This window comes from Polypterus senegalus, chromosome 13 (assembly GCF_016835505.1).
Source record: "Polypterus senegalus isolate Bchr_013 chromosome 13, ASM1683550v1, whole genome shotgun sequence".
In the NCBI taxonomy this organism is placed as follows: domain Eukaryota; kingdom Metazoa; phylum Chordata; class Cladistia; order Polypteriformes; family Polypteridae; genus Polypterus; species Polypterus senegalus.
In genome coordinates, this window is record NC_053166.1 from 124200380 (window position 1) to 124224788 (window position 24409).

General features: G+C 34.9%; 1 protein-coding gene across 1 annotated transcript; it reads left to right on the top strand.

Moving 5' to 3' along the window:
* Nucleotides 1–2631: 2631 nt before the first annotated feature.
* Nucleotides 2632–23545, top strand: ccnf (cyclin F). The gene is made up of 17 exons (XM_039775546.1): nucleotides 2632–2813; nucleotides 3685–3836; nucleotides 6964–7070; nucleotides 7294–7361; nucleotides 7670–7863; nucleotides 7995–8048; nucleotides 9633–9737; nucleotides 10835–10912; nucleotides 11257–11396; nucleotides 11848–12012; nucleotides 13013–13136; nucleotides 13523–13703; nucleotides 14051–14138; nucleotides 16507–16606; nucleotides 19852–19991; nucleotides 20267–20436; nucleotides 21971–23545. Exons 1-17 carry the CDS (start codon nucleotides 2801–2803, stop codon nucleotides 22366–22368), a joined length of 2277 nt encoding a protein of 758 aa, XP_039631480.1. The 5' UTR covers nucleotides 2632–2800; the 3' UTR covers nucleotides 22369–23545.
* Nucleotides 23546–24409: the final 864 nt, after the last annotated feature.

Genomic DNA, 24409 nt, shown 5'->3' on the forward strand with positions numbered 1-24409 from the left:
TTTGCTGTCCAACAATGGTGAAATCCCACAGCATGGAGTCCCTTTACTTTATGACTTATCCTCGTTTTTGTTTTGTTTTAATTCCTGGCAGATTGTAATACATATTGTATATATAAAATAATTTAACATTGTAATGTATGGTTCTGGAATAAATCCTATTCTTCTTTTGTGCCACTGCCCTGCAAGTTGCCAGTGCACATTGCTGTTGTGTGGCACAAGTGATGATGAAGGGTTTCAGATTGTAGATGGTGAGATGAAAGAAGACAGAGAGCTGGATCAGTGAAGAAATGGGATGATTGTCCTTGATCAGCCTTGATTGGAATCAACAGGTTAAACAATGGATAAATGACTGGCTTGTTAAAAGGATTTTCTCTGTTATTTAATGAATTAACTCCTAATCAAACTTCAAACTAGTCTGCTATGAAAGTGAGTGTTTCGTTGAGCAAGTTCTGGGACAGACAAACGTCTAATGAGGGCTGATACTGGTGGTAGTTCTAGGCTCCCAGCAGTCCAAAATTTTAATTAAGTGGTGTTAGTGTAAGGACCGTTGGATGATAGAAGGATATAGTCACAGTTATAAAACATAATTAATCACTGAATGAAGAAATGTCCATTTAACTTTTCATACACAAGCCTTTCTCAGTATGGGGATGTACGAAACCAACCCTTATTTAGGCAGTTTGGGAATGTTAAGCTTGAATAAGGCATGTTGTGGGCTTAGACATACTTGTACATTTAAGCCGCAATACATGATATGTGCCATGACTACATCTGTAGTGCTCATCCAACGCTAATACAATGGACATAGTCTCCAATTGCAAAATATATTTACACCTAGCAGCTGTTTGACATTGGTGGTCCACACTTAGAATCATGAATTATGCACCTAATGTGTTTGCTCTAGTTGTCATAATAAAAATGTTGGATGTTCACTATTAAAAATAAAGGTGCCAAAATGGTTCTTCAGACAAGTGAAATAGTTGAACTATTTTTGATTCCCAAAGCAAACATCCACATAAATTAATTTGATATGTAAAAGCAATGAATAAATAGCCATGAATAGATGATAACAGATTTGTGGAATATCAGGGTTCCTTAAAATGACTTTTGCTCCATACAAATCACACAGGCTAAGTTCAGGTTTTCTTGATTTGTTAGTATCTTGATGGGTATATACATCAAAAATTATTTTGTTCACAAATTAGTAACCATTTTAAAGACCAAAGAACCAATTTCATCTGCAAAGAATCTTGTCCCAATTTAAATTGTTGTTTGTTAAGCAGGGGTTCTAGGAGGAACTACACAGCCCAGTAAAGTGCCATTGAAGAACCATTATTATTAAGGATGTTGGCTGGATGTGTTCGCAAAAATATCACTGTACTCTATACCAGTACTGTCACTACATTTTTTTTCTATATTCATTCTGTTGGAGAAGATCTTTTCATTTCTCTTTGCCAATTAATTTTCAAATGCTTACATACATTTATGTTGAGAGTTTTTCTTTCATATCAGTCAACTTGTGATTGCGCTCTGTCTCTGGCTCTAAAGAAGTCCATATGAAAAATGTAGTGCCCCAGTGGTTAGGTTTGTGGGCTGTAAGCTCTGTGATAGACTGATGCCTCATCCATGATTAGGTTCCTGCATTGTGCCCAGATTGCTGAGACAGGTTCCTGCCCAATGTGCCACTAATTAATTTACTAAATCAAACCATTCTGGGAATGTTATAGAATTATCATGAGAAATAACTCTGTGAGATATTGGAAAAGGTGTCCAAAATCTGTCTAAATATGAGCACATTTTGTAAAATACACATTTAAATTGAAATCAAGATAGAATTCGGCTCTATCTAATGCCCATACCTTGTTTTTTATGTCTATAGTGTACTCACGTCACATCGGAGGCATAGTAACGGTTTTCTAACCGAGATGGACGACACTCTTGCATTTGATACTAGGGATATAAGAAAACCAAGTTGAAAAAATTGACGCAAGGCGTTTCCAATAAGTATTCACTAATGAGAAAACTCGAGGACGTGATTTCTCCGAATCGTGACTTGCACCTCACTTCGTGTCGCTTTCCAGGCACGAGCAATTTAATGTGCTGCACTAAAGATGTAGATTGGCTGAGATCTCGGTTACCGTATTTAAATATAAACACCTAGGTTAAAATTTTAAAATGTTGTTTTGCGTCTGCATTTTTACGCTGTAATGATGTTTTATTGTCCCCTCGTATTTACACCGTGTCCTCATACTGTTAGTGTGCCGCTCTGAAGTCGCGGATATGTAAGATATACAAAAATATAAGGTTTATTTAAAAAATAATACAGGCGGTAAAACAGCCCGCGCTTGGCTCACTAGCGACTTGTCACGTGCACAAGCTCTTTAAATGAGACAAGTTAACTCTATGAAAAAAATCAAATAGAATTCCCATAAGGCTCTACACGCCGCCGTTTCGAAATCGCTTCCGAGGCGAACGACCAATGAGCACAGACATAAGAAGGGATTGGGTCTTCCACATCCGCGGGAACCAATGAACATTCAGAAATCTTGGCCAATCCAATCACAAGTGTGACTCAAAGGAGGTGGACCCAGGCGTCAGCCATTAGGAAGGGCAAGTTGATGTTTAAACTGCAAGCGCGGGTGGTGTCGGGGGAGGGTGACTTCAGTGGGTAGTGGTATGAGGGGAATGGAATTCAGTGTACAGAGTGGTGTGTCTATCGAATAGTGAAATTGTTTAGGTGCAGAAAAATAAGTGCTTATTGATTAATACCCGAGATACCAAGCCAGATCGACTTATTGAAATGAAAGTAGGCGGTAAGTGTGCAGGAATGTACCAATAACTTTCTTATGCTCGTAACATTCTCGTATTTTAAGCAGACGATCGAATGAGCAAGTGAAATATGTTGGTTGTAGAGATATATTTCTGTTTTGTATGTGACAAGTAATACACATAATTTTTGTTTTTTATAATCTACAAAAATTAGCCGGTTATACTATGTAAGTTTTATTTTTTTTCCTTGAAGCGAATCGTCTTTACGTGATGTAAGTCATCGGTGCAGTTATAACTTAGCGAATTTTGAAAAAGTGCACCGCCAAAATATCATTAAACAGGGTCAACAAAACGCAGTCAATGGGCTAAATAGTATTTATGTGCTTCTCCATTTCTGGTAATGAATTATTAGTTGAGTGTACAGTTAACAGTTGTTTTCATCTTTGGACATGTATACAAATTAGAAGAAAATGTTAAGAACTGTTTGCTACTTGTTGACTGCTATTTACTCTATTCTTAAATCATTTCGGTATCAATTAGAAATGACATGCCCACAATGTGACTTTCAACTGTCAGTTAATGTGTACAGCTTTGCAAAAACTGAACTGTTCACTAAGGAGGGAAACCCGAGGGAGCCAGCATTTAGAACATTTGCTGTTCATCTACAGGCGACAATCTTTTTTTTATTTATTTACTCTTTTCTGTCAATAATAATAGTTAATTTTAGTAGTCCTTAAAATCCTTTTTTTGGCACATCATGAAGATTAAATCTTGTAGTTGTAAAAACTAAAATGCTATGATTATAAATGATGAACAGACGTTATGTGACTGCCCATGATTAGATCCTTGGTTTATTATCCCTGTATTCCAAAAAGGTTTTATGTAACATTAATTTCTATATACATGCCTTTACAGTACATTGTAGATGTTCATCATGTTACCCGGCGCCAACAAAAAGGCGTGTGAAGAAGCGTATTCCTGTAAAGACTCTGTTGACTCTCCCAGAAGATGTACTTCTTTACATTTTGCAGTGTCTTTCAGCTGAGGATTTACCGTCTGTTCGGCTGGTGAGTTAATGTGCAATATTTCTTAGCAAACTTGTGGTGTGAGAATTTTAAATAAAATAATAATTATGGAAACTTAAGCACAGATTGGGCATCATGGTGGTAATATTTCTTAAGAGAACTCTACATAGTAAAGCACTAGTCTACAAATTTATTTTGCAGCACATTTATTTGTTCTTCAGCATGGTGGTGATGTGTTTATTGATATAATTGGCATCAGTTGGTTAACCCCATTGGTTCCTGGGAATTTCTATCAGAACTGACTTCACCTTTCTGTGACACTGCACTTGACTAAGTGGGTCAAAACGTGGATGAAGTGATGGATTCAGGGCTGTTACTATTGACATGCTCATAAAGTATGACACCAGTTATGAGGTTTTGGCAGGTGTTTGTTTATATTGCCTATAATTCCAAAAGAATTGTAAAACATAGTACATACAGTATGTTATTCAGGTCATATGTTCTCTGTGTAATGTGTGTGTACACGTATGTTTGAATAATCTGAATGTAGAAAACCATTTACAAGAGCCCACTGTTTTGTTTGCATGATGAAGTTTATCACAGGACATCGGCCTCTTTAGTCAATTTTTATAACTGCTCAATCTCATAAATTGGTGTGCTTTCAACTAGCATATTGAGAAAGCGAGAAAAGAGATACTGAATTTAACTGCACAAAATTCACAGTGGTGATTGGACAGGCTGAGGGGTATTTCAGGAGCTATTAACACTTGACTATTCTTGAGTGCAGATTAAATATATCTGCATTTAGATGAGCTGTTTATTACCTTATGAATTAGCTGCATTTCATTTTATCATTTTCACAGACCGTTATTTCTTCAGGCTAATATATTACTAAACATTTCCTGTCATTGTCAAGAAACAAGTAGATTGTTTAAACATTTCTCACATTATGCAATCAACAACGATCCAGTATGATTATATTGCAGATTGTTAGGCAGAGGGAATTCATCTGGATTAATATGTAAACTCCCTGTCACAATCTGAGTACTCCATACAACTAACGGCTGCAAGGTACTACACTCGCCTTAACTAAACATTAGTGCTTAGGTATATACAGTAAAACTATGTGATGAGGTATGTGGTGGTTCTCTGTGTTGGATGATTGGCACTGATTCACAGTTTAACCAAAATGGAGTATTCCCTTATTACCATATGAGCTACACACCACTTTATTTGTTTATTTGCTAATTTTTTTTAGGTGTTGGGTGCTTGTACACTTGGGAAAATGGAGACCAAACAGGTGTGAATGTATACATTTGCTGACTACTTTTCATATCTTCAGATTTTGATAAATGAAAAAAATAATAATCTGCTTAACTTTGTCTAGTCTTTGGCCCGTCTACATTTTAAACTTCTAATTAACCGCACGAGGGTGGCATTATTCTTGTAGAAGTTTACGTTTTAAAAGTACGCCAACAAACTACTCCCACTCATCTCTTGGATGGAAGCGGTTGCTTGTCTATTCAGAGAAGTCTCTCTTCATTGATTTGTTTTAAATCAATCTTTGTGTGGGTGTAAGTTCCTGAATGACTTGGCTATGGATGTGCTGTGCGGATATTCATTCTGTTCATCGCTCACCAATTCAGAAAATAACATTTGATTCATTGTGCTTATTATAGACTTGATATGTAAATAACAAACAGTTGATTAACTTCAAAAATTACCTAATATTTGTTTTTAAAAATTGCATGCTTTCAATTTTATTTAAGCTTATACAAAAGTTGTGAAACGCTTCCTTGACACTTTAATCATTCATGTAAAACATATCATAAGATGATTAGTTTTGTTTTTTCTTTAATAACATTACAAATAAATTATTACAAGAGGTCTAGCAAAAGGCCCATTTTATAGATTAACTTCCCTTATGCTAGTTACCTACAGTGAATACTGAGAATGACTTTGTGGGTCATTTAACATTTTTGAGTCTTATTTTTGTTATGTAACTTGATGTTTTCAGCAATAGCCACTTCAATGAAGCTCAGGACACACCTTAAAACTTTAGTGACAAGATGCTATTCCATTTACCAGGTTTATTTGTTCAGTTAATAGATAAGATGCTCCAATGTCTGATTTGGATGGTTTTTGAAAACTGCCATAGTGTTCAGCTCCAGTAGAATGATTTGTTCCAGAGTATCTGTGAAGAGTGTTGGAGTTTCCATCTTGAAAGTACTTGCCTTTATTTTTCCACTGATAAACCATACTAAAGCCTTTTTAAATATTCCCCTTTGCCTGTGTGTGTGTTTTTTTTTTTTTAAGAAGCAGTCCTCATTGTTCATCCTTGAATTTTATTTAATAGATTCAAGCCTTCCAATTTTCAGCTCCAAAGCTCTAAATAATGTGTACTAGAATTAATTCTGACAGAAGGTTGTGTGTTACTTACTGATGTCTTTATACTTTGAATGGTACCAGAAATATGTTTATTACAGTTCTTTTTGTCTCTTATTTTTTTTTAAGATAAACATATTTTTAAATTATTTTTAAACAAAAACTCTTCAAAAAGTGTATACGTTACAAATTAAACAAGTTAGAATCCTTTATAGATTAGTCCTTCATCTGTCATAGGTTTATTTTTTGTGTTGAAACTGCACATTTGTACAGTGTAAATGATTTCCTTTAAAAACTTCCTTAGTGTTTTCTTTTACACTTTCTTTGGAGCCTTCAAGCTGCTTTATAAGTAATAGCTAAGGCATACATGGTAACTTTGATAGTATTTTCTAGATTCTACATTGTAGAGCTAGCACTATTCTTGTAAGAAATTTGTTGTAATTTGTAGAAATGTTCAGCAAATGGCATTTTTTCTGTAATTAAGAAGTATAAGATAGGGACAATAGAAATTGATCAAAATATTAAAATCAATTGGTATGTAACTATAAAGCTTGAACAAATTGATTTATGTCATGATTCATATGACATAAATCATAATGAAAGACATTAAAGCTCAATTTGCACATGCCTTTAACTTGTATGCTTTTTTTGTCTGGGTTAATTAGTTATTCAAAGAGCACATTCTTATTCAACATTAAAGGATCCCTAAATGTTGCTACAGCTATTCCTAAATAGACCTATTCAATACATTATGTTTAGACTTCTCATTCTGTCTATTTATCAGGTACACTCACGTCTTCGAGATCTCATCGACAGTCACACAAGTGTTTGGGCAAGAGCCAGATTTCAAGATGTGTGGCCATCACCAGAGAATATCTGGATTTTTGAACGGTATGCTAAAATGACCTTAAAATATGTAATTCTGAATTTAGATTTGAGCATCAGCACTGTATTAACTGTTATCTCTTGTGTTTTGTATGGTTTCTACAGAATGATTGTAATTTTGGAATATTGTTTCTTTTTGAGAGTTATTTCTAATAATTGTTATTAAATATAATTAGAAATACTCAGTTTTATACTTAATTGTTACGTTTCCCATTGTGTTTTTAAACAGTGCTGCACACAGTGGAAATTTTGGCGCAGCAGTTAAATTAGGCATTGCTTACCTTTACAATGAAGGGCGTAAGTGTTTGTATTTTTCTTTTCTTTCTTTACTTCTCTGTGATTCCTTGACTAGTTTTAAAATTTAGTGTTTAACATCCTGTCATGCTAAGGCATATACCTGAATTCCTATTTAGAAAGTACAAATTTCTTTTACAACATAATTATATATTATAATTTTAAATGTGAAAGATTTTCCCCAAGTCTTTTATGGCGTGTTTTTACCTCTCTTCTCAAAAGAATCCACCTGTTAAATTCCTCCTTAAATTTTATTAACATAGTTGAGTTTACCCTTTTTTATTTATTTATTGTTTTTGCTTTGTCAATAGCATCTGTAAGTGATGAGGGACGTGCAGAGGTGTGTGGAGAAAAGGCTTCTCACTATTTTAGCCTTGCTGAGAGCTTGCGGATACCTCCTGAACCTTTCACCTGGCTGTTCATAAGACCACCCTGGTCTCCAACTGGTAGCTGCTGCAAAGCTGTAGTGTTTGAAAGTATGAAGCAAGAAAGCTTGGCTTGGCCTGTAAGAATGACCATTCTCTTTTGATATTTATGGACTACAGTGCAATATTCCTGTATTTGTTGTTACTTTTATTTTTAATATCGGTTAAATGGTTGAATGTACCATAAATGACTTTTTTTTTTTGTTTTAAGTCAATGAAAGGAATCCTTTTGCACTGTTTGGCCAGAGTGCTTCTGCTCTTTGATGTAAGTATTTCTTTTGCGTATTCTTTTTAGAATTTTTTTTTTTTTTTCTGTCATGTTTAGATTTAGGTAATTTATTAGTAGATGTTAATTTAAGATATATCGTTTCTTACACGAGGCAATCACTTTCATAACTGAATATTGTGGAATGTTTGCAGTTGTTTCTTATTTATGAAATGGAAAGCAGGAAAGAGTTGTAGTTAAAGATATAAATTAACTTTAAAGTTGTTGAGGCATAAAAGGATTTATTCCAGGTCCTTGAATTGAATGAAGTGGATTGAAGAATGTCTTGTTGCTTAAATTGAGTACATTGGTTCAGATAACTATTTGCTGCATTCATAGCACTATCTGTTGTATCATGTATAAGTGTAGCTAAGTATATAATCTCACTATATTTATGTCCCAGAAAAATTACAATTTTGATAACTGATCGAATTTTCTTGTCTTATGAGCAGTGGTCCATGTGTGGCATTCACTGGTATTTAACACTGTAATATTATGCAGCAAAATGTAATAGCATGCAGTGTGGTTTTACAGTAGACAAAGAAATAGAAAAGGGAATGAAGACAAATTATGTAAATATAATATTAAAGCATCATGCAGTTGCAAAAGTAAAATGATTGTATTAAAACGGCGAAAAAGTCCATAGTAGCAAACGTCTAGTAAAGTGACATAAAAAAGGAGACCATTGTGTATACATATTACGTTATGAGCAGCACTCTAATATAACCTCATACTTCTACTTAAACTAAAGCTAAAAATACTTTGTTACAATCTCTGGGATGGTATAGAAACATAAGTAAAGATTTGGAAGAATTGAGAGTAAAACGTAAAAAACTGGGCAGTAAAGTGTAAATTATAAAAATAGCCAGTTATTCAGAAATTACAAGGAGAAACAAAGAAGTAGTACTATCGTTTAATTTCCTAAATTGGTAATTAGCATACTTTGCACTAAATGTGAGGTGTTTCAGAAGGTTTTCTTTCCAGCCAATCTGACAATTGAACTTTTAAATTTTAAATATACTTTTTTTATTTTCTGTTGAAGTCACAATGTTGTGTGTTTTTATTTCTCCTCAGTTTAGACCTTAGAAAACTGTACAGGGCGTTACAAAAATGTGCAACAGAGGGCACATTACCAAGAGTAAAAACATAGTGTCTGTTAGCATAATCTCATATTACAATATGTATGGATTTTGGGTTTAAATTCAATATGTTTCTGATGTGTCTTTTCTCATTATTGAAATTAATTAGAAACCATAATCTTCCATTAAAAAGGAGAATTGTGCTAGCTGCATTTTGAGATCTTCTAACTTGAACTTGGCCGCTGCTGCAAATGTAACTACTTTTCTAAAAGGAAAACAAATTTAAACCGAAGAAAACTGAAAGGGGTGGCATGTACAAAATGATAGCTTCAGTAAATAATTGGGCATAGAAAGGTCTGGTAAAATGTGTGTGGCAACTATGCCAGATATAATAATATGCAAGATAAAAATATCTGGGATATATGCTGTGCTTTAAGTAGTGTACATTTTTAAATATGACATTTGTAGTGTCTTCTGTGTATTATCCCTTTCATTTACTTTTTAGGATGAAGACAAGCGCAACAAAGCTCTTGCAATGCTAGAGGAATCCTCTAAACATGGATGTCTGCAAAGTTCTTTTCTGCTCTGGGACTCTACCCGCAAGATGGCAGTAAGTTTCCCCAGTGATTTCCTAGTTCATTTTCAAGGTTGATGTGTAGATAACTATTTTAAAGAAAATGGACAATAGCCAAAATATTTTTGTGTTCAGGAATTAATATATACAGTATATTTCCTATGAATGTTCCACTTGTCTAAAATATGAACATGTCCATAATTGTGATGCACAAGTATGTAAGTTTATATGACCCAGTAAAAGGAAAGACCTGTTCAAATAAAATGTTTGTTCCACCTCTGGATACCAGGAAGTTTAATATTGCATCAGAAATTGAAAGGGAAAATTAATGGAGCTAACACAAATGTGCATCAGTTTTATTCTGATTATTATTTTCCCTCAATTCATTCTTCCTAATTCATCAAATGCTGCATTAGCTCCTTATTTGACCGATTTACTCTTTTCGAAAATGTCAGAACTGTACTTTCAACAGAAATAAGCATGCATGGATATAATGATTAGGTATCTTCAGTAAGTGTTTCCAGGTTTGCTTACCATGTAGCTATAGTAGGACTGATTACCAGTGATCATGATGCAGCCTGCAAAGGTTGAGCTTTATTTCCCAAATGATTGGTGCAAAAACAAAAGAAGCGGACTGCTGATGGTAGTGCTTCCATTAGCAATGTGGCTGCTGTGGAAAGAGTAACTATCTTAGACACGATGTTCACCTATTTTGGGATATACTGTAGGGGAAATGCAAGCTCCCAATAGGAAATTTCAATTGGTAACATCAGAGAAACTTTTAAGTGATAGCCATGTTTCCAGAATCTTTAGAGTGGTAAAGTAAAACTGACTGAAAAAAATTGGTTAAGCCAGAAGTGGTATTTGTTGGTTGCGTTGTATTAGGATTGATTCTGTAGCTGTTTAGTGCATTTTCTTTGCTTATTTTTTCCATGGGAGAAATTAAGCTGATATTTAATTACTTTATATGTGGAATGAGAAGCCTTGCCTTTGTTCCAGTAGTATGACTGGAGATGCATGTGGAGAGATCAGCTTTGAATCATGTAACATTAGAAATTCCGATAACCGTACATAAGAGGTGTATGTGCATGTTTACATTATTTAAGGATATTTTTATTTACTTTTAACTCAAGATATCTGATCCTGGACGATACCTTCAGAGCCTTCGAACTCTCAGAGATTATGCTACCAAAGGCTGCTGGGAAGCACAGGTAAGTAACTTAATTTTAAGTGTTCTGTATTTGCATATAATCTCTCACGCCTATATATGTTTACACTCTGGTGGTTATAGAATATTTTGCAGATTTTGCTTTGCTGGTTACAGTTGAATTTGTAATAATTCTCTCCTTAAATGAGATTAAAATGTTTTTTTAAATGCAATATCTGCTTTTTTTACTGTATCCTGGCCATGTAGTACTATTTTTAATTCCATTGAAGAGCAGAAACAAAAAAGCTCTATAATTGGATGCAGTCCAGTGCTTGTTGTTTGATGGTAAATGGTCATTTATTTTCTATTGCCAGTATAAGGAAATATGCCACACTTATTGTTTTCCAGTTGGCACTTGCTAGAGCGTGTGTAAGCAGGAACCAGCTGGGTCTGGAACAGAAAGGCTGCAGTGACTTGGTGTCTCAAATCTTTCAGTCATCTGCTCTCAACAAGCCATCCAAGCTGAATGGGGTGAATAACTTTATGAGGTAGGTGGCATTATGCTGTACCACAGAGTAAATGAGGCTATTGTATGTATGCTTTTTTTACAAGCTTATACGATCTACGATCATTATTGTTTCGAGTAGAGTCAAAGTATTCTTTGTGAAATTTTGCCATTCCCTGGCACCACTATCTGTGATTATAACTACCTTAAGTTTAGTTTTTACCTTCCTTATCTGAAATAACTATCTTATCTTGAAATTTTTTCTGCATGTGATAATTTTGCTCAGCCCTAAAATTTCTTTACTGTCCAGCCTATATTTTTCTCAGTGAGTTATGGCATAATTTGCTTTTTTAGTGATATTGTAAAATATGGCAAAAGTTATTTAATTTTCTTCAAATCCCAGGATTACACTTTTCTGACAGCCTTTTATTTTTCCTAGTTGTTTTATATGCATGCTTGACATTTCATTATATTTTTTTCTTTATTTTCTTCAGGTACATTCTTGTGGATTGGCTAGTAGAAGTTGCCACAATGAAGGACTTCTCCAGTTTGACCCTCCACATAACTGTGTCCTGTGTTGATCGTTATTTACTAGTCTCCTGTGTTGATAAAACTAGGCTGCAATTGCTAGGGATTGCTTGCATGGTTATCTGTACACGGTAAGTGTGATGTGAGTCAATTTCATTGTTTTATGTCTTCACATTGAAATAATTTTAATCAAGCAATGCTTTCCAGACAAATACTTTACATCAGTTGGCCTTTATTTTGTGTCCTTAATAAAAGGTGTATTTCTAAAACAGTTGAAAGAAAAACGGTTTCAGTTGTACTTGTAACAAAAAATTTTAATTTTGGTGGTGAAAGAAGTTAATTGGAAAAACAGCACTAAATGATTAAATTCAAATGAAAAATCGTGAGAAAACATATGTTCTGGCAAAGAATACTGTGTATTATAATTGAATGACCGTGGAAATCTGTGATTACAGACAAAATATTATAACCTTGAAAAGAATAACCTGCAGGAGAAACTTGTAATCCTTGCTTTAAAAAAAAAAAAAAAAAAGGCAGAGTTATTCCAAAATATAGGCAAGGTGTTTCAGGTAAGGGATGGCATAAATCAATTTTTTTTTTTTAAATTACAAATTGGATTTTTTTGTTTTCTTTCAATGGGAAGGCTAGTGGCAGACCTTGGACGTGCTATATTTGTTTATGTAGTTGAAGAATGGATAATGATGATCCTGACACATTGCAAGGCCTAGGTTTAAGTTTTCAGGAACGTTTTAATGTCAAAACTCTATTAGTCCTAAAAAAAATAACTGTTTGAGCATAACAATTTTTAGCATCATGATTTTGACAAGCAGTCACATTCTGTATTTTTTTTTCATTTTATGTAAATGTTAGCTTTCTATCACATTCAACTCCAAGGCTGCTAACAGAGTGTATTGGGATAACTGACAATCTGTTTTATTAGCATTTTAATTAAAGAAGTTTGAATATATGAAAATAAGAATAAGATTGTGCAGCAAGCCACATCTTGTCCTTTATCATGTTGACACCTCCAGATTGGCTACCAAGCAGCACTTGATGCTCTCATTTCAGTTTTTCCAAAATGGATTTCACATCCAGTATTAAAATGTAACTGTTTTCTTGTTCCTTTAATAGATATACGAGTAAAGAGATTCTTACCATAAGAGAAGCAGTATGGCTAACGGACAACACATACAAGTATGAAGATTTGGTTAGAATGATGGGAGAAGTCATCTCTGTTCTTGAAGGCAAAATACGGGTGCGTGCCTTTTAGTGTTGTTGTTTTTTTTTTTTTTTTTTTTATTATTATTATTATTTGGTATGGGCTCAAAGGACGGATGAGATTATTGTGTGTTTGTGTAACTTTTTAAAATGGATAATTTGCTTTTTAGTTTTTGGTAAAATTATTTTTTTACATTGGGTAATACATTAACTAGGCTTAATATCACAGATCTATAACAGTAATATATCTCTACTTCGTATTTTGCCATTGTGAATAAATCTGATGTAACATACATTTTGAGAAAATATTTTTTCCCTCTGTGTGCACTATATGTGGTAGCCATTAAAGTGTTTTTTACATTAATATGTTTTAATGTTTACTTAACTGTTTTTTGTTTTGTTTTTTTTTTCCTCTGAAAACAGATGCCCACTATTCTTGATTATGGTGAAGTGTTGTTGTCTCTGTGTTCTCTGGAAAAGAGAAGTGAAAACCTTTTCAAATACATCTGTGAGCTGTCGTTGCTCCACACAAACTTTTCGCTCTTTTCTCCTGCTCTTTTGGCATCGGCAGCTTTTTTGCTTACTAGGATATTGCATGGATATGGTAAGGGTGGGCCATATTTTTGTGCGGTACTCTAAATGCTAAAAGGTTTCTTGTCAGCACAGCCTTCATTCTTTAATTGAGAAACATTCACATGTGTTTTCTCCAAACAAATTCTTTGAAATATATTTTTTGACATTCTCAAAATAATTATTGTTGGAGGAGGGGTTGGGATGAAAAATGTTATTCTTTGCATTTGAGTTAAGTGCAGCAGCTAGTAAATGTTTCAGAAATCTCTCTATGACGCATTTAATGACTGTGAATGAGAGCCACAGATACACAAGCAACACATGTGTAACCTCATTATATCATTATTCATTTAAAGTATGTATGTGTTTTATTTTTAACAGCTCTCCCATGGTCCTTCCAATTATCTGAATTCACAGGGTTTTCTCTTCAGGATTTGACCATATCTGTCCTCAGTCTTCATAAGAAATGGTATGTTACTTTCGTGGTACCTAGTTGTAGATCAGCAAAAGATTTTTTTTTTTTATTTTTTTTTTTTTAATACTGAAACCGTCATTTAATGTAGTTAATTTGTTATATGTTGCATTCAAGGTTATTTGATTTAGAATTTACATATTGTATGGTTAAGATTTACCAAAGAATTTTAGCAAATTGTTTTGAACAGTGTCGTTGGGTGTGTGTTTTTTTTTTTTTAATATCTGTATTTATAGATAGATATAAAATTGCAAAGAGAGCTGTTGAATCCACAAAATATATATAGGATGTTTATGGTATATATATTTAAGATAAGTAAGCAATTTTATTTTTAATGGCCTTATAGCTGATTACCCAGTGGCTTCGCTCACTGAGTGCAAGGGAAAAAAATAAAATGTAGTATATAAATTATTAAACAGTAAAACATTAACATGTAAGAAGTAAAGATACATTGAGCAGTACTGGAGTGCTTTTGGGAAAAGTACATTTTAAAGGCGCTATAACACAACAGGTAAGTAGCACTAACAGCATCTTAAATGTATTTGGATCATCTCTCGGTAGCAGATCCCTTGTGAAAGGCGCTACACGACTGCTGTTTTATAGAAATTACATTTTCTATGCAATCCTGCAAATTTCTGCCTGACAACCTTGTACTACGTGCCTGTGATTTAAGAGGAAAAATTATTCTGAGAAATGTGGACGCTGCCCTTCCGTGCTTAAAGTGAAAAGAATTTTATATACAGTATATAGATTTTAATCAAAATATAATCGCGAAATACATTTAAAGTAGTGTAAAAATGATGGAAAAGCAAAGCTTTCAGAGCGTCATCTGGATGATAACATACATACAAGACCGCAATATTGTTACAGTCTGCTAATATGTATGTGTGTGTGTGTGTGTGTGTATATATGCATTTTTTTTTTCTTCAGAATTCTACACACAACACCCCATAATGACAATGTGAAAAAAGTTTACTTGAGGTTTTTGCAAATTTTATTAAAAATAAAAAAATTGAGAAAGCACATGTACAGAAGTATTCACAGCCTTTGCCGTGAAGCTCAAAATTGAGGTCCCAATGAGCACAGTGGCCTCCATCATCCGTAGGTGGAAGAAGTTCCAAACCACTAGGACTCTTCCTAGTGCTGGCCAGCCTTCTAAACTGAGCAATCGGGGGAGAAGGGCCTTAGGCAGGGAGGTGACCAAGAACCCGATGGTCACTCTGTCCGAGCTCCAGAGGTCCTCCGTGGAGAGAGGAGACTCTTCCAGAAGGACAACCATCTTTGCAGCAATCCACCAATCAGGCCTGTATGGTAGAGTGGCCAGACGGAAACCACTCTTTAGTAAAACGCACATGGCAGTCCACCTGCAGTTTGCCAAAAGACACCTGAAGGACTCTCAGACCATGAGAAACAAAATTCTCTGGTCTGATGAGACAAAGATTGAACTCTTTGGTGTAAATGCCAGGCGTCACATTTGGAGGAAACCAGGCACCGCTCATCACCAGGCCAATACCATCCCTACAGTGAAGCATGGTTGTGGGAGCATCATGCTGTGGGGATGTTTTTCAGCGGCAGGAACTGGGAGACTAGTCAGGATAAAGGGAAAGAAGACTGCAGCAATGTACAGAGACATCCTGGATGAAAAACTGCTCCAGAGCGCTCTTGACCTCAGACTGGGGCGACTGTTCATCTTTCAGCAGGACAACGATCCTAAGCACACAGCCAAGATATCAAAGGAGTGGCTTCAGGACAACTCTGTGAATGTTCTTGAATGGCCCAGCCAGAGCCCAGACTTGAATCCGATTGAACATCTCTGGAGAGATCTTAAAATGGCTGTGCACCGACGCTTCCCATCCAACTATATATATATATATATATATATATATATATATATATATATATATATATATATATATTAATAATAATAAATTATATATATATATATAATAAATTATATATATAATAAATTATATATATATATATATATATATATATATATACACACATACACACACACTGACTTTTATCTCTATCGATCAACTGCATCATGGAAACTTACCTTATTGTAACTATTAGTTGACCTGCTGTTTTATTTTGCATTCTTGGGTATTAGCAGATATTGATACTTTTAAGAGTGCCTTGGATAGCACACACTGTTCCTCTTCCTCCTTTTTTATGATTTGGTGACCTTCTCAAACCTACATAATTCATTTGACGATTTCAGAGCGACAGACCCTATCACAACAGTGCTTTGCGCAAGGCATGAAACAGCACTGGACAGGGCTCCAGTTTATCTCTGTGCACACTCATATATGTATCAAATTCTTTAATTATGCTTTTTTTTTTTTTTTTTCTTTTCTCACAGCTTCCATGATGAAGTACCAAAGGACAATAGAAGTATGTCTTTGACTGGAGTTCAGCAGAGATTTGAAGATGATTCTTACCAGCAGATCAGTAAAGAAAAGGTATGTGCTGTTTCATCAAATTCATTTAAAGAAAGAAATATTTGTGGTGTAAGTCCGCTTGCTTGGTTAATGTAGAAAGGATATTTTTTGAAACATGCTGTAGAAGTAACACCTTTTTTGGTTTTGCATATTGGTTGGAGTTTGAAAGCTCTGTTATCATGCTCTATATTGAGGTGACAGTTTATATATTTATGCTAGACTCTTTTGTCTTGTGTTAACTGCTTCACCTGTTTATACCCTGTGTTACCTGTGCATTACAATTAAGTAAAATGTACCAATTCTTTCCTCAAATCACTAGCCCCTTTTTACCCCCATTTATTCCACTGTCTTGGAATTTAAGCCTATTAACTTGATGAAAACTGGTCACGTTCCCCACACCTGCCAACTGCAGACATTGACTGCATGGAACTAGCTCATTTTCAAGTAATGGGCAATTATTATAAAATAGCCAGTCAGTCTTAGCAGGCAGAATTAAGTGATCTGTGCTTTAAAGAAAAAAACAGTTACTGAAACTTGTCCAATTATAATTTATATGGTAAAGCAAAGACTAATAAGCTTTTGTTAAATAATAGTAGCCTAAATGTTGCTTATGTTACAATGTTACCTAGACTTAAGTATCTTTATATAAAACAAAAAATAAAGCTTTTGTGATCATTGTTTTAAATGACTTGAAGCATTTTTCTCCTACCGTTTCCTAATAAGTTCTTTGCTGCTATATTGAGTGCATAGTCACAAATGTAGCACATACGGAAAAGGGCACTTCTGCTGCTAATGGAGAAGCCTTCTATTTGGTTCAGATGACATCCTTACTACAGAGACATTGCCAATGGCCAGGAAGTTGTCTTCAATAGTTCATATTTTAAACTGTCCTAAACATTATATTAGCATTTGTTAGGAATTATTGAGCTCCATGTACAGATATTGCAAATACGAGGTGTTAAAAGTGACCATCTCTTGATCTGAAGTTTGCCAGCCTTTCTGTTTGGGTATTAGAAATATGTCAAATGTGATTGGTTGACATTTTAACTCATTGATCGCAGTAATGCTTTCCACCTTTGGCAATTCAATTTGCATCACAGTTCTACAGAAATTTTTTTTTTTTTTTTTTTATTTCAATCCTTTTAGATTCTGCTCTTTACTAAACCGTTAAGTATATACAGGCTGAGCTTTTCAAGGGTCAACCCTTGGGCATGACCTGAATGTAATACCTACAATGTGACTTAGCTAGAACTGTGTATTACTTCACTAAGTTTGTCCGCCTTTAAGAAGCATTGGCAGATGACTACCAAGTTGCTACTTTTAATCATTAGTACTGCCTCAATGCCTTGGACATTTTTATTTCATTTGTTGGTGTTAAAGAGGAAGTTATTTTAACCCTAGCACAATTAAAAGGAGGTATACAGATTTATCTCATATCAAATGTTAAAATCCATCCATCCATCCATTTTCTAACCCGCTGAATCCTAATACAGGGTCACGAGGGTCTGCTGGAGCCAATCCCAGCTAGTACAGGGCACAAGGCAGGAACCTATCCTGGGCAGGGTGCCAACCCACCATAGGACACACACAAACACACCCACACACCAAGCACACACTAGGGCCAATTTAGAATCACCAATCCACCTAACCTGCATGTCTTTGGACTGTGGGAGGAAACCGGAGCGCCCGGAGGAAACCCATGCAGACGCGGGGAGAACATGCAAACTCCACGCAGGGAGGACCCGGGAAGCGAACCCGGGTCTCCTAACTGTGAGGCAGCAGCACTACCACTGCGCCACCGTGCCACCCCATGTTAAAATCATGAATGATTTTTTTTTTTTCCCCTCTCTCCTTTAAGAACCTCTAAATAACCATGAGGTAGCCTCTGTTCCATTTCCAATTAATATTTAAATGCTCAATGTTAAATGTTTTTCCTTTGGAGCCTATGATACAAATGAACTATGTTTTAATGTAGTTTTAAACTTGAGAAGCAATGTTTAAATCGATTTATTTGGCCACTGTGTAGATAAAAAAAGAAATGGCATTCTTTATCTCCACCCTACTATTCATGCTCCTTTCACAGCTGTTTGACCTTTCATTTGTTGATGCATTTATTTAGATAATTGTTCTAGTTTTTATACATAATTAACCCATTCACTAATAAGCAATGTTCCTTCTTGTAAAGACATTTTGATTTATTAACTTTGATTTTACTTTGTTTTATTTCAATTGGGCCAATTGTTAAGTGAAATGATTGGTAGATTTCTGGCCTCTGAACTTGAGATTTTCCATGTGTTTGAGCAGTATTCTGCCATGCTGAGAAAAAACTGAGGAAAATGTGGTTTTAATATTCATGACGATATTTGGCTTAATGACAAATTTACATAGTTTCAGTGCCTTTGTTTTAGAGCTTGACACTTACATTTATAAAAGGGTGCACCAAGGTGTACTGACAAGATGTATAATCAGCAGGTGTCTGTTATCTTCATTTTTACTGCTTCTGACATCCTCTTCTTTTATTATGGTTATGTTTGCTTTAAAATGAATTTATCATATTACGAGGATTCCCTACATTACTTTAATACTCGTAGTTTTTGTGATGAAATTTAAACTTTTTTTCTATATTGAGGTCGCCCTTTTGAACCCCCGTGATATTTACTACGCGGTGAGGCATTTGTACTCCAACATTAGTTATTTCCAGAGACATAATTTTGTCTATTTTTCCAGCGCATCGCGCACAAAAGCAAGGGAATGATGGGAGCACCAGAACTCTGCTCACATCATGTTGCTTCGTACCGCAAGCTGCAAGTAGTAAGTCTGTGATAAGCGGAATACCATTACGCTTTCCACTCACGGGACGGAAGGACAATCCCGACTGCTTTTATATAGTAATTAAGAAGAATAAGATATTGCACAGTCTGGAGTAGAAAATCGTCTTTTACCTGGAAAAACTAAACTACAAATCCCATCGTGCATTGCAAAATGGACGGGGCGTGCGTGAAACGGACGGAAGGAAAATCCTGACTGCTTTTATATAGAAGGATAAATGTGTATGGATTTAAACTGTCTGCCGAAAAGTTTACATGTATATTTTGCAAGCAGAAGCTTAAATGAAGAAATTAATAAAAGGCTTGAAAAATTGTTTATACTCTAATTAATTGTACTACCACATACAGGTTTTATAACACTGTTTTCTAGCTTAATGCTGATGCACTACATTGAAATATAATGGGCAATATAAATTAAATGCATCTACCTTTTCCTAGGTGATGGCCTTCAGTGAATTGTGTGCAATTTTAGAAGTGGAAGAAGATATCTTGTGCAAATCTGAGCCTCCTCTCGCTAACACTAAATCTGCTGGTGATATCCATGCATTCCTCACTTCTCCATCCAGTAAAAACAAAAGGTAAGTAAGGCTTGCATGGAATTCATTCATTAAAGTTGTTCATTTGTCACAGACCAGGAACTAAATATCTGCCACCAAGACTATATTTTGATGGGGAGGGTCACTGACTGTACCCTACTTGAATTTTTGACAGGCAAACTTATTCAGAATTGGAGAAGTACTTCATTACAATCTGTACAAGACTGGATGATATGAATGTTAATTGTGTGGTGGGAGAAATTAAGTTAGGAGCATGTTTAAGTCATTGAGCCTTCAATTAGTGCATTGTGTTATAGGAGGAAAGAGGAACATATTCCTGAAGATCGGGATAATCTTCTTGTCACACCAACAGCGGAACTTTCCGCACAAGAGGAGACTTTATTGGGTGACTTCCTGGACTGGAGTTTATCCTGTTCCTCTTCAGGATATGAAGGTGACCAGGAGAGTGAGACAGAGGAAGGGGACAGTAAGTGTAACATTTATAAATTTGAGGTTTTGTTGAAAAGATTACCCCCCTACCCTGGGTATATGTTCAATGCTCAGAGTGTTGCAGTTCGTGCTCATAATGTGGATCCTCATTTAGAAGTTGTATTATACCAAATAGTTATATTTTTAATTGATACAGCATTTATATTGTGTATTTTTAAAGTGCTTATAGTGTTGGAGATAGGTTATACTACTAATACTGCTGTTGGAAAAATACTGACATTGTATGGCCTGGAAACTGTTTTTTTTTTTTCTGTAAATGCCAACATATTTACTGGGAATACATTTACAGTCATTATTAGATATACAATTCTAAAAACCTTTTTTCCATTTTAAGAATATTTATTGAAAGCAGCAATCAAACCTGGTGGGACAAAATGGGCAACTTATATTAGTTGTTCTTCTTGTGCTAGGCACCATAATTACTTGTTACATTGTGACTGACATAAACAAAATCTTGCTTCATGATGATGCATATTTTGGAAATACTATCTTGTAGAGGTGTATAGTTTATTGGATATTGACAGTCATTGTAAAAACTTCTGACAGTTACTTCATGATGTCAGAATTTTTTGAAGAGTGTGTGTATATATAGTATTATGTATTACTAAATATGTGAAAGCAAAATTATGTGCATACAGTATAGGCACAATTTTTAGCTGTATGGCTTTTTTATATTAAAATAGTTATATATTTAATTCCACTTTTCATACTACAGAGTGCTTTCATAACACTCAATTGTTTGCACCACTTTCATTGTGTTTTTTATGTAAAAGCAGATTACTTTGAGATAAAAATGCATGTTCCTGAGATGCAGTTGTTGTGGGGTTTGTTTTGTGTAGTTGAAATTTTTGAGAGATTCTATTGATTTATTAATTTTACTGATAATTCAAACCCTTTTGCTGTTATACTTATAGTATTGTTGATGAGAATTCTGTACTTCAGCCTCATCTGCATGCTTTGTAAAAAGTTGAATCTCTGGTGTATCTGTGGCATTCTCCAACCGACTAACCGTAAGAAAGTAATTGCACTTACAGCTACAGTCATTCTACTTGTCTAATTTTAAGTACCCATTTAAGCTAACTTGCACATGGGAAGGATACGGAAGAGAAGGCAATGTGGAGTACCTTAGTACAGGGACACCAGGTGAATGTATGAATGGAATTTGTACAGTGTTGGGAATGTAATTTAAGCATAGGCAGCATGTGTAAACAACTGTGTCTCCATGCTATAAACCTTTGCAACACACAGGTAAAGGTAGTTAATAGAATATTAAAAAAAGAGAGCGAGAGAAATAGCATTGAGGGAAGCCTGGTGTGTCAATCTTGCACACTGAGGGCATAAAGAGGGCATTCAATAACAAAGTGGTAGTTAAACGCATGGAACAGTCACCCAAATATGAAAAAATTACTTACAATAAAAAGTAGTAGCTGCAGGAGTGCCCTAATATATTGGTATAAGGACTTGAATATTTCCTAGTTTTCTGCATATAATTGGATTTTCTTTCTTTTCAGTAACCATTCCTGTTGGAATGCTGGATTTGGAAGCAACATGTTCAAATGATCATGTTTGTTGCAGTGTGTCGAGTGAAGATGAGAGCTGCTTACCTGAACTAGGTGTTAACAATGAAGGAGCAAAAGAGTGTAAAGGAATCTTCAGGACTCGCAAGTCATCCCTTCAAAAAACAAGGGAAAGCTTAGGAGACTTTAGCTCAGGGTACTCATCTGTCAATGCTACAAGCCCTATTGGTCTTTCTGAAGTATCAGGAACAATAAGAAGAAATTCAAATTCCACTGTATCTGTACTGGCACAAGTGCTGTCCAAGAAGAATCACAGACAAGACGTACGCCGACAAATAAAAAGGAAAAATGGAGCTGAACACAGTGGGGAGGAAATGGGTATCAGTTTTTAGAGCCTGGCATAAAACCAGCTTAATTATCTGAGAGTTATAGCAGACTGTCCTGTTCTAACACCAATCGGCAGTGTCCACAATAAATCCAAACTGAATGGTTTTGTTTTGGGTGTACCACAATGGATGCTCCTGGAAAGCCAAACCCTGGAGGTGAAAAACTTTGAATTCTTGGATGCAACTGCTATGCTTATTACTCCTTGGAGTTTGGGACACAATACCAAAACTGGTGATCTATTGACACCTCAGAAAACTGGCACAATTATTTATGTTTACTTTTGCAGATGAGTCATTGTGCAAGCCAGGGTGTGATGAATTTTAAATAGTAACATTAATTCCATGACCTACTGTACAGCAGTATATGTGGAACTATGAATAGTTTACTTGAACATTGTTTCTAACTGTGATCTGCCAGTATTGCACTCATTTTCATTCTCCCTTTCAATGGTTGCACTTTTAGATAAAAGGAGTTTGTGCCACTCTATTCACAGTACTGTACTATAAGAGAGGTGCCTTTTGTGTTTTTCTTCTGAGTTACAGAACTAAGGTTTAAAAGCTTTATTCCACACCTCTGACAATTTATGTACCGTCTACGCCTTTATGTGTATATCTGTGCCGGAAAACAGTTCAATCTAGACCACTGCCATGTTTGTTTTGGATAACATTTTGTCATTTGAATTTGTCAAATCCTGATCTTTGGTTTGCACCCCGGTCAGGAAATTTTTCTGCTGTTGGTAACAAATTTCTCAGATTGACACTGACCAGATGTTGTGTGTTTTTTACCATAATTATACAACACATTAACTCCCTACCAACCCTTAAAAGAAATTCAAGTAACTGTAATTATTTTAATTCTATAATGTCCTTAACTACCTGGTCTGAATGAGCATTACATCTTGATTTTTTTTTTTTAACATTACGAAGATTTACAATTATTTTGTAGATTGAAGTAATTGGTGCAAAAAAGAGAGAATGAAGAATTGATAATAGAAGGCAGCTAAAGAGGCTTTATTATTGTGCAGATCTTAAAGTATGTTAAATTGAGACCTTTATTTATTGGCTCATTCTGCCAGATGCTGTAAATTTGTTAAATATTTGAATAATTATGACAGCTATTTTCTAATTGCATAAAATTTCTTAGTAAATCAACCTGAAGCAGGGAAATGTCTTGAAGGGGTGACACTCAGTTGCAGGGACAATCTAATCATGGTTCAGGTAATGTATTATCATACATTTATTAAATCAAAGATATGCATCTCCTCTTGATGTAAACCATCTTACAGTATCTGCCATTTGTCAGTTCCAGGTATTCAAAGAATCGGTTACCACAATGTTACCTTCATAGTTTTTTAGAAGAAAGTAGAAGCAAATATTAAAAGTGAGTGATTGTAAAACTTTGTTGCATACTAAGGGCATTGTGGCCCACTCATATCTGCGACAATGTTTTTTTTTTTTTTTTTTTATGTTTACATGTACACAGTGTTGTACGCTTGCTGTCTGTTTGTTGTCTTGGTACTGAAATGTGAATAATTCTCTGACCTGTAATTCTGCATATTTCCATGTACATGTTCTCAGATGAAATGCACAATTTTCCAGAGATTTTGGTGTTTGTGAATGGGTTGTATATATGGTTTAAATGTTCTATGCACACTCCTGGGTAGGAGTTGCACGGTCTTCAAAAAGAAAAAAAAATGAGCACCTGAATATTATTGAGGAATGTAAATATTTCTATGTTCCAGTGTTTATATATAAAAAAATTTGCTCTTGGATTTGTCTCTTTTGAAATCATTAGAATTGTATTAAGTGCTGATAAAATGAGTTGAACCGATTTTCAAATTTTCTTTTTCTTCCAAGGAATTGTTACTTCTTAATGGCATTTTGGATTTCAGGAAAGAATGTTGGCCGGCTATGGCCTTTACATAAACTAAAATTCTGGATTAGCAAAATCTTTGTAAACAGTGTTGGTATTTCATCTCTTTACACTTAGTATTTAACTTTATACATTGTATTAACATATGACATAGGCAGGTGCCTCAATGGGCTT

Coding starts and splice junctions, on each gene's coding strand:
- ccnf (XM_039775546.1), top strand. Junction 7,071..7,293: donor AATATCTGGATTTTTGAACG/GTATGCTAAAAT, acceptor GTTTTTAAACAG/TGCTGCACACAGTGGAAATT. Junction 20,437..21,970: donor TGAGACAGAGGAAGGGGACA/GTAAGTGTAACA, acceptor CTTTCTTTTCAG/TAACCATTCCTGTTGGAATG.